The sequence below is a fragment of the Stegostoma tigrinum genome, chromosome 28 (assembly GCF_030684315.1).
Source record: "Stegostoma tigrinum isolate sSteTig4 chromosome 28, sSteTig4.hap1, whole genome shotgun sequence".
NCBI lineage: Eukaryota > Metazoa > Chordata > Chondrichthyes > Orectolobiformes > Stegostomatidae > Stegostoma > Stegostoma tigrinum.
In genome coordinates, this window is record NC_081381.1 from 43,147,287 (window position 1) to 43,156,673 (window position 9,387).

General features: G+C 45.1%; 1 protein-coding gene across 1 annotated transcript; it reads right to left on the reverse strand.

The window, feature by feature from the left end:
- Window positions 1-261: 261 nt before the first annotated feature.
- Window positions 262-4,399, reverse strand: b3gnt7l (UDP-GlcNAc:betaGal beta-1,3-N-acetylglucosaminyltransferase 7, like). The gene has a single exon (XM_048561624.2). It carries the CDS (start codon window positions 4,031-4,033, stop codon window positions 2,693-2,695), a length of 1,341 nt encoding a protein of 446 aa, XP_048417581.1. The 5' UTR covers window positions 4,034-4,399; the 3' UTR covers window positions 262-2,692.
- Between the last annotated feature and the right edge of the window lie 4,988 nt (window positions 4,400-9,387).

Sequence of the window (9,387 nt, forward strand, 5' to 3'; positions counted from 1 at the left end):
CTTTGTCCTGTTCCATATGCACCTCCCACAGCAGGAGATCTCTCAACAACAATTCACATTAAGAACACAAAACAATTGTTTTCCACTCTCACCTCGCTTACATCAACTCCTTGGACCAGAGATTGAACCTGGATTAAGGGTTTTCATTGAAAATGCACCAGTTGCCAATCAAGTACACTTTTATTCCAATTTTCACATTTTCATTTTACTAAGGGACATGAGACATCTGCTGCACAAATTACTACATAGAAACCAAGAGATAAAAGTTCAGTCTAGGGAACAAATAACAGTACAATTGATCTAAATTGTCCACATTAGTGTAAAGTGTCTGTGTTACTACTAGTCATACTTTCAAACAGCATTATATTAACTGCTGGTTTCTGTCACACAAATGCAGAAATATAGCATACAGTTAAAGAAAATTCACTTTTAAATGTTTTATTGGTTATATTTGAATGTACATTTCAATTTATTTATTTTGGCAAAATTTTCAAACCATTTCCAATATCAAATGTAACTTCTACTAAAAGAAAAATTTCATACAAATTATTTTCATTGCTTTTATCAAAAAACAATATGGATTTCAGAAGACACAATTGGTTTTAAATATTAAGACCCTTATTTTTAAAAAATTATACATATACTGGTAGGAAACACTTGTCTGCGGAACACACACCAGTCACTGTTGCATATTCCATCCCACCCTCTCTCATGCTGCCGTTTTAAAAACAGCTGTCATTCATATGGTGCCTCGGCCATAGTCTGGAGATCATGGAGTTAAACTCTATTACTGACATTTTAGCTCACACGTCTCAACATGGAATGCTTCATGAAAGGCAGTTTTCCTTGAGGAATGGAAGCCAGGGAGTAGTATAAGGGAGTTGACTGCAAGGATTTTCAACACCGTGCACCTCAGCAATTTCACGGCTCCTTCATTAGGACCATTGAGCAGCATCTGAAGCAAGTTAGGCAGAAACTGGCAGCCCTGACTAACCAGATGAGAGGGACATTTTATGCAATGTTAGCCTCTCGAGTATTTCACATCTTAAATTTTAATCAAATATATTAATACCTGGAAGGATATTTTGCACATTAATGATTATGTCATCAAGTTAAACAGTTTGCAATGTTGTCAGTTCAGTAACTAGGGATGTCTTAAATGATTCAACAGTACACAACAAAGGAAATTACTTCACTTTCTCACCATTTTTTCCTCTAATTCCTTTACACTGTAAACATTTATGACCAAAATCTACATTAAATATAAATAGCCCTGAAATTCCTGGGCTGGTTGGAATAATACATCAGCAGCAGAATCAATGCTGAGCCCAGTACTGCCTCTACATTCTGCCAGAGATTAAAAACATCACTGTTTGCAGAAGCCACCTAGCCAGTTCCATCATTTAAATCTTGGCAGCCCCACCATCAATACTCTCCTGTCAAGAATATCTGCTGCAGGTGCAATCCATATCAGCACTAAGTATCAGATTCTTAAATGTAACTGATTGTTGCACCAACTTCAATTTACTAAAAACGGCTAATTCTAAAAATAAAACATTATTCTGGATTTCCCAATTCTTCCTATCAAGGTTAGATACCCCAGAAATCACACTGGCATCAGTCTTCCCATACAATAGCTTCACCCCAAGCACAGGTTTAGAATTGGGTGTGGAGCAGACTGACAACGAGAGCTCCCATTGCACCATAATTCGGTCATTTCAGCCCTGCTGTTAATTAACTTCGGAGATCAAAGGCTACACTTGGTTGGGGGTTGGGGGGGATGGTGGTGGGAAAATGAAAAATTTGAACTAATAGTTTGCACATTACAGTTTTCCCAGTTTAATGCAGTCACTCAAACACTTCACAGAATAGGCTTATTCAGGTTTTATTTTAGGTTTTCTTTCCTTATATCAGTATGCATTTTTTTGTGAGGGTCGGATTAAAAGTGCTATCAATTCTGCTTCATTATAACATACTATTCAAAGTCCGTGTCCTTTTTTTTCCCCCTAAAGAATTGAATGGTTAACTGGTGGCTGAATTTGACGGACCGGAAAGGTGACGTCTCTTATTTATTGTCCCGAAAGTTAGTTAGTCCTATGTCAATACAAGGCCAAGCTCTATCGTCAATGCATAGCCCCCGGTCAGGCTTCCTCTTTTGACCTTTATCAGATTCTGCACTCCTGGGTACAGTTACAGGTACACCCACTTACTTAACAGCCCACCACGCAAGTATGAACAAGCTACTTGGGCATGTTATCACAGGATAAATTTCGTTCCTACGTCAAATAAAACTACTTGCAGGACAGGATGAACAAAGGGGTAAAGGTTACTACCTTAATTCTGTGAAACGTATTTGAATGTCTCCCACCCCGCCAAAACAAATCGTGACACACAAAAACGTGTAAGAAAGGAAATTACAGTCTCCAGTTGAAGCACCTGTAGGCACGTTTACTGAGGGGAGTGCAACTTTATACATAGAGATTAAACACTGTAGTTTGTGCTAAAATACAGCAGTTTTTTAAAATAAATGTCTATTCTATAAAGTACCTTAGCTCAGTTAAGTTTAATATCTGTGTGATTCTTAATAGGGTCGGTCTCTCTTTACAACAACAAACAGATTTCACAGGCTCAAATGATTCACTCCTTCAGAAGTACGGTACCTAGCCTTGTCACTCCACGAAAAGGAACGACATTACTCGTCCAAATTGACGGAGAATTTCTTGGCACAGACGAGAGTCGAGTTGTGGACGGTGTCCCACATTTGGAGCAGCCCCTCGGGGCTCAGTTTGTGGATGACCACCAGGTTTTTGTAGAAGCACGGGTCACTGTTCATGGGGCTGACCCGGCGCTTGACGATGCCGAACGTCCTGAAGGCGTAGTGCAGCTGCGGCTCGACGCCTACCTTCTGCAGGCACATGCCCAGGTAGACGTCGTCGATAGGGTACAGCTCGATGCCCTCTGAGGCGTTGAGCAGCCGGCGGGCCAGGGCCGACGCCATGAGGAAGCCGCCCCCGCCGGCGTAAGGCGGGTAAGGCCGGTCGTGCAGCTGCTTGGGGATGAAGTACTTGCTCTGGTGGTTGCGAATGGGCAGCGCGCGCGAAATGATGTCGCCCGCGAACAGATTCTCGCGCCGGGGCCCCTCGCTCTGCGACGCCAGAAATTCCAGAAGGTTCTCGGTGTTGACGAAGACGTCGTCGTCGCCCTTGAAGATGAAGCGGGTGCCGCGGCAGTAGATGTCGAACCACTTGAGGAAGTTGACCTCCTTGAGGGTCAGGTTGAAGAAGGTGTCCATGAAATCCCACTGCAGGATGTCGCCGTACAGCCTGTCCTCGTATTCCAGAAGCTTCTGCAGGTTCCTCCGGTCCTTGCCGGCGGCCGGCGTGCCCAGCAGAAAGACGGTCCTGATGCTGCGGCCGCCCATGGTGAGTTCCCGGCCCCAGGTCTTCCTGACGGCCGCCCGGCGGTCGTGCTGCTCAATGACCGACTTGACGGCGATGAGCAGGTGAGGCGACCCGGACTCCCGTTTTCCGCCCGACGACGGTCGGCATTTTTCCGGATGGTTGAGTAGCAGCGGGAAATAACGGCAGTGCCGGTAAAGGACGTACTGCTGGAAGCGGCTGTCCAGCCCCGAGAACCAGGGCAGGCTCCGCACTGAGGCGTTCGGACTGCACTCGGTGACCGTTATATCCCAGGCCGGGCTGCTGAGATTCGCCGAACCCGCTGCCGGACCCATCTGTGCCTCTTCGGAGCCCGGAGCTGGAGCCGCCGCCGCGCCCCCGTTACTCCCGTTACTGTTAGCTCCGCTCCGGTAGATGATATTCTCGGCTTCCAGCCAGCCCCCTACTGCAACCTCCAGCTGTCTCCTGCCTCCTCCTCTTTCTCCTCCGCCGGCGGAGGCCTCCACCCGGAGCCCCGCGTTCGGGCTCAGGCCATCCCCCAGTTTGAGTTTCTGGAGGAGGGCCAGGACGGCGAAGAACAGCGACAGGCTCAGCAATGTCTTCAGGAGCTTCCTCTTGCGGAAGATGTAGTCCATGATCGGAGGGGGAAGGGGCTGAGTGAGACAGAGAGGGGAGAGATCTCCTCCACCCCCTCTTTCTCCCCTTCCCCCAGGCTGCAACCCCGGGCGGAGCGGTCTCAGAGCGTCGGGCACTGCCCGAGCCGCTGCCTTAACCAGCCCGTCCCCGGGGCACACGGGGAGCCGGAGCCCGGGCACATGGCCCCTTGTCCCGGCGAAAGTTTGGGAGAGGGAGGTCTCTGGCTGATAAGACTGGCCTCTGGGGTCCGGGAGAAAAAGGGGGAGTTACACTGTTTTGGCTCCTTGGAGGACTCCCTGGCTTGTGGAACTGGAGACAGGGAGCTGCTCACTCGGGGCTCTCGGTCGTCAGACTGAGCTCGTTGCCAGAAGAGGAGGAGAGTCAGGTTTTCCGAGGAGGAGATGAATCTCCCTTTCACTTTTTTTTCTCTCTTTCCCCACCTCCCCTTGATTCCTTTGCTTTCCTCCTCCTCCTCTTGGCAATACCAAGCAGCGGCCAGCTGCTTTGGTGCGAATTTTATGTTGCCTTTGCGAGCGTCTTTTGCATAAACCATATCTCCCAGACTAGCGGTCCTAATTGGGAATTCCTTCGCCTTTTAGTCAATTTATTCGTTCTGATTGTCGTTTTCAAATAATTCTTTCAAAATTCCTTCTTGGTTGATCTGTAAGGCAGTGATCTACGTTGCCTTTGCGACCAAATCAAATAATAAATATTAAAAGGAACATATCCCTAGACGGCGCACATATGAGGAATAATAAATATCAGTGCATAATACAGTGACAATGCACAAATAATTAAATAAAGGCACAGTTGCAATTATTGACTATTCTCCAATATACCTTGCATATCAGTTCCAGAGAAGCTCGAGTATACCCATGGACACAGCATGTTCTCACTCCAGATTCATTTGGATGTGGCCAAAACCATACTGGAGAGGCAGGCAGGCAGAGCAATTTTCTCTCTGCCTTTCCTCCCCTTTTCAGGCTGCCTACTTGGCCATTTTGACCAAGAGTGGACCAACTTGCTTGATGCTATTCTGCCCTGGGCAGCTGAAAATTGGAGCTGTTGGAAGTTGGAGAGCAGCCCCTTCAAATATTCAAACTACTCACATTGTGAGGCAGAGGCTCCACAAATTAACCCACTCTCAGTCATGGGAGAAGCCAGCACATCATTCCAAAAGGTAAGACTGAAGCATTTGCAACAAACTTCAGCCGGAAGTGCTCAGTGGATGATCCATCGTGACCTTCCCCAAAGGACCCCAGCATGCCAGTCTTTAGCCAATTCAGTTTGTTCCACATGATTTCAAGAAAAGTTTGAGGGCACAGAATACTGAAAAGGCTATGAGTCCTGATAACATCCCAGTATACGACTGAAGATGTGCTGCAGAACAATCCCCCCACTCCCCTAGCCAAGCTGGCAGCTACCTAACAATGTGGAAAATACCCAGGACATATATACCAGCCAATTAATTGGCTACCAGTTTACTCTTGATCATTAGTGAAGTGGTGGCATGTGCCATCAACTGTGCAATCAAGTAGCACCTACACCACAATAACCTGCTCCACAATAACGCTCAGTTTGGGCTCTGCATGGGACACTCAACTCTTGTTTATACATAGACTAAAGAGCTAAATTCCAGAGGTGAGGGTAGGGTTACAGCTCTTGACATCATGGTTGCATTTGACCAAGAATGGCATCAAGAAGCAGGTACAAAACTTGAGTCAATGAGAATCGGAGTCGGGGGACTCTCTGCTAGTGGAGTCGTACCTGGAATGTAGGAAGATGGTTGTGGTTGTTGGAGGCCAGTTACTGCAACTCTTAAGACATCTCTGCAGGAGTTTCTCAGGGCAGTATCTTAGGCCCAACCATCTTCAGTTGCTTCATTGATGACCTTCCTTCCATTATAGGGTCAGAAGTGGGGACTTTTGCCCATGATTGCATAATTTTCAGCATTGTTTGCGACTTCTCAGAGACTGAAGCAGTGCATGTTCCAATGCAACATGACCTGGATATTATCCAAGTTTGGGCTGACAAGTTGCAAGTAACATTTGTGCTACACAAGTGCCAGGCACTGACCATTTGCAATAAGGGATAATCTATTCACTGCCCCTTGACATTCAATGACATTAGTATCTTGCCCCCTCTATCACATCCTGAGGGTAACTGTTGATCAGAAACAGATCTGGACTAAACATATAAACACGGTGACTGCAAGAGTAAGTCGGAGTCTATGAATACTAAAATGAGTAACTCACTGCTTGATTCCCCAAAGCCTAAAGATAAGGCACAAGTCAGGAGTGTAATGGAATCTTCTCTACTCGATTGTATAAATGCAAAAACATTTGAGAAGCTTGACAGCACTGAAGACAAAGCAGTCCACTAGGCTGGCACCTCATCCACAAATATTCAGTACCTTTAGCACCACTGCTTATCAGCAGTGCATTCTGTCTACAAGATGCACTGTAAAAATCACCAAAGCCTCTGGTAGAGCACCTTCCAAATATTTGACCACTCATCTAAAAGACAAGGCCAGAGATGTATGGAAATACCCCATCACCTGCATGTTCCCCTCCAAGCCTCTCACCATCCTAGAAATACATTGCCATTTGTTCAGTGTTGCTGGGTCAAAATCCTCAAGTTCCCTTTCTTATGGTATTATGGCTGTAAAGTTATAGCTCATAGACTGCAGAGTTCAAAAAGGTAATTCACCACTATCTTATCAAAGGAACTACGGATGGGCCAGTGCTGAATATAAAAAAAATCTACTGGACTCCTGCAGTCTTAAGCTAGAGACTCCTTATTCATTTGCAAGGGAAATCATTACCTCAGTTTTCCTTATTCATTCACAGACTAATGCTATCCTTTACAGACCCTTTCATCACTTTGCATCTGCTGCTGTCCCGATTTTGCTACACATCACTTTGTAGCCCCTCCTCCCTTTGCCACTCCTCTGTCTGCTTATACTACCCCTTTGACTCTTTGTAGCTCCAACTCTGCTTTGTGACCCCATCTTCATTTGGCTACCCTTTTCAGCGCTTTGCAGGTCTCCCCCTTATGAAATCCCTCTGTCAGCTTTGCTGCCTCCTTTGTAGCCCTTCTGTCCCCAAACAATTACCTTCACGATTTGAATGGGAATTGGGTGCCAATGACCCGGCCAGCATTTACAACTCATCCCTAATTGCCTTTGAGAAGAAACTGTTGAGATGCCTCTTGAACTACAGCAGTCTGTGTAGTGTTGGCATATCCACAGTGCTGCTCAGGAGAGAGTTCCAGAGCATTGATAGAACAATGGTGAAGAAATGGCAATATAGTTCCAAGATGATATATATCTCCATCTCACCTCAAGCCCCTGTCTTTGCCAGCCTTACTCCCAGTAGCCCGAATCTTCACTAACCTCGCTCACTGGACATCAACCTCACCAGCTTCACCCCCAGCGGCTCTCATTTGCATCATTCCCACCAGTTGATCCCCAGCCTAGGCCCTGGTGGCTCTTTTCCTCACCAACCTCTCTAGTCAGGTCCGAGCCTTGCCATCTTCACTCTTGGTAACCCTCAACCTCACCAGTTTTGCTTGCCAGGCTCCAGCCTCCTGTGTTGGTTCTGGCCTGGTGGCCTTGCTACTGCTGGCCCTTATCCATGCCAACCTCATTCTCCTTGGATGTTGTTCTACTTTCTCTGGCTGCATTGTTTCCAGTTCCTGTTTACTCTGGCCTTGCTGCCTCCTGCCTATCACCTTCTCATTGCTACTCTGATCACAGTTTGCTTCTCTCTTGTGTCTATTAGCAGCAAATGGTCTCGAGAGAACTAACCAATGACTGGAGCAACAATTCCTCAGTGATTCTGTCCAATTTGTTTGTAAGGAGACCTCTTGCCCACCCTGTCACTGAATTTTCCCAGCCGTTTTGGTGAACTTTGGATATGAATTTGCTTTTCACCCTGTTTGTTTTAAGTGTTGCTAGAATGCTGAAGGTGCCAGTTCCTGCATTGGAATTCTTGCCTTTATTAGATGATATGATGGGATATCAAGGATTACTTTTGAGTTTTGCCCCTTCGCAATGCTTAGATCAATGCCCTGTTAAATTTCCCAACTAAAGGACACTGTAGGATTGAGTGCCCACTGGCCATATGTTATCATTTAATTCTGGGACCAGTTCTATCTCCTATTGCTTTATTAGTCATTTTAATTTAATAAGACTATTTTATTCTGTCAGCACTTGCAAAATGTTTTCATGTCCAGTGACTCAATGTCACCACTGCTGGTTTAGTTTATAAAGAGCTCTTGTTTCACACAAACCGGTGATTGTAACTGTTGGCTGGAATGCATAATGATCAACGAGTGTCCACCCTTTCCCTGCAATAAGAAGGAAGACTGCACAATCACAGACAACAAAACAGTACCAGGAGATGCTAACTATCAGGAAAGAATTGAACAGTAAAACTGCCTTATATTCTGACCGCCTTGTGTTTAAGGCTCACGTGCCATTTGCCATGCTAATTGCTTGCTGACCAGCAGAGCTAATAGTTTGCTGTTATTACTGTACAAGAACCACCCAATTGCCTCTTGTGACCTGAGTGTCCCCACCTCTGAGCCAGAGGCCTGGGTTTAAACCTCATCTACCCTAGACATATGTGATTATTATCTAAACAGATTGATTAAAAACATCTGCAAAAACCCCGAATTCCTCTAAATTAAATATTTGCTCACCTTTTGAAAATACCCTGCTCTTCCATTTTTCCCATGGAAATGAGTAATTTAAAATTTGACCCTTCTACTGGTGTGAAGAAAAATACCTTGGAGTTGTAAGATGTCTCTGTGTGAATAGGACACTTTCAACATGTTGTTCAATTGAAGAATTACCATAAAATGCAGGACTAGAAGAAGGCCATTCAGCCCATCAATCTGTTCTGTCACTCAATGAGATAATGGATGATCTGACAATTTCCAACTTCTCTGCCTTTTTCTGATACCCATTGATTCACTTACTGGTTAAAATCTATTTCAGCCATGAATATGATCATAACTGTTCTTTTATAATTTGTTCTGTTAAGACCCTGAACCATTGCTTTTCTGTTAATGTTTGACAGAATTTAACTAGTTAACTAGATAATCACACCTGTTTGTCAAAAATGCAAAATTGAACTGAAACACTGTACACACAGTGACTCAAAATGTGGATTGAATAGGGGAAGAAATATTTGATATCAGCAAGTGATTTGTAAACTGACTACTGCAATAGTTCCTTGAGGTATATTGAGTAGATCTGGACTTTGTGTGATACAGTAAAATCATTAATAATGAACTGAAAACCCCTTTTATATGTTCCAGTTTTGTTCACTTTCATTGCGCAGTTTTT

What these genes read in the sequence shown, in the direction of transcription:
- b3gnt7l (XM_048561624.2), bottom strand. Translation starts at nt 4,033, where the DNA reads ATGGACTACATCTTCCGCAAGAGGAAGCTCCTGAAGACATTGCTGAGC.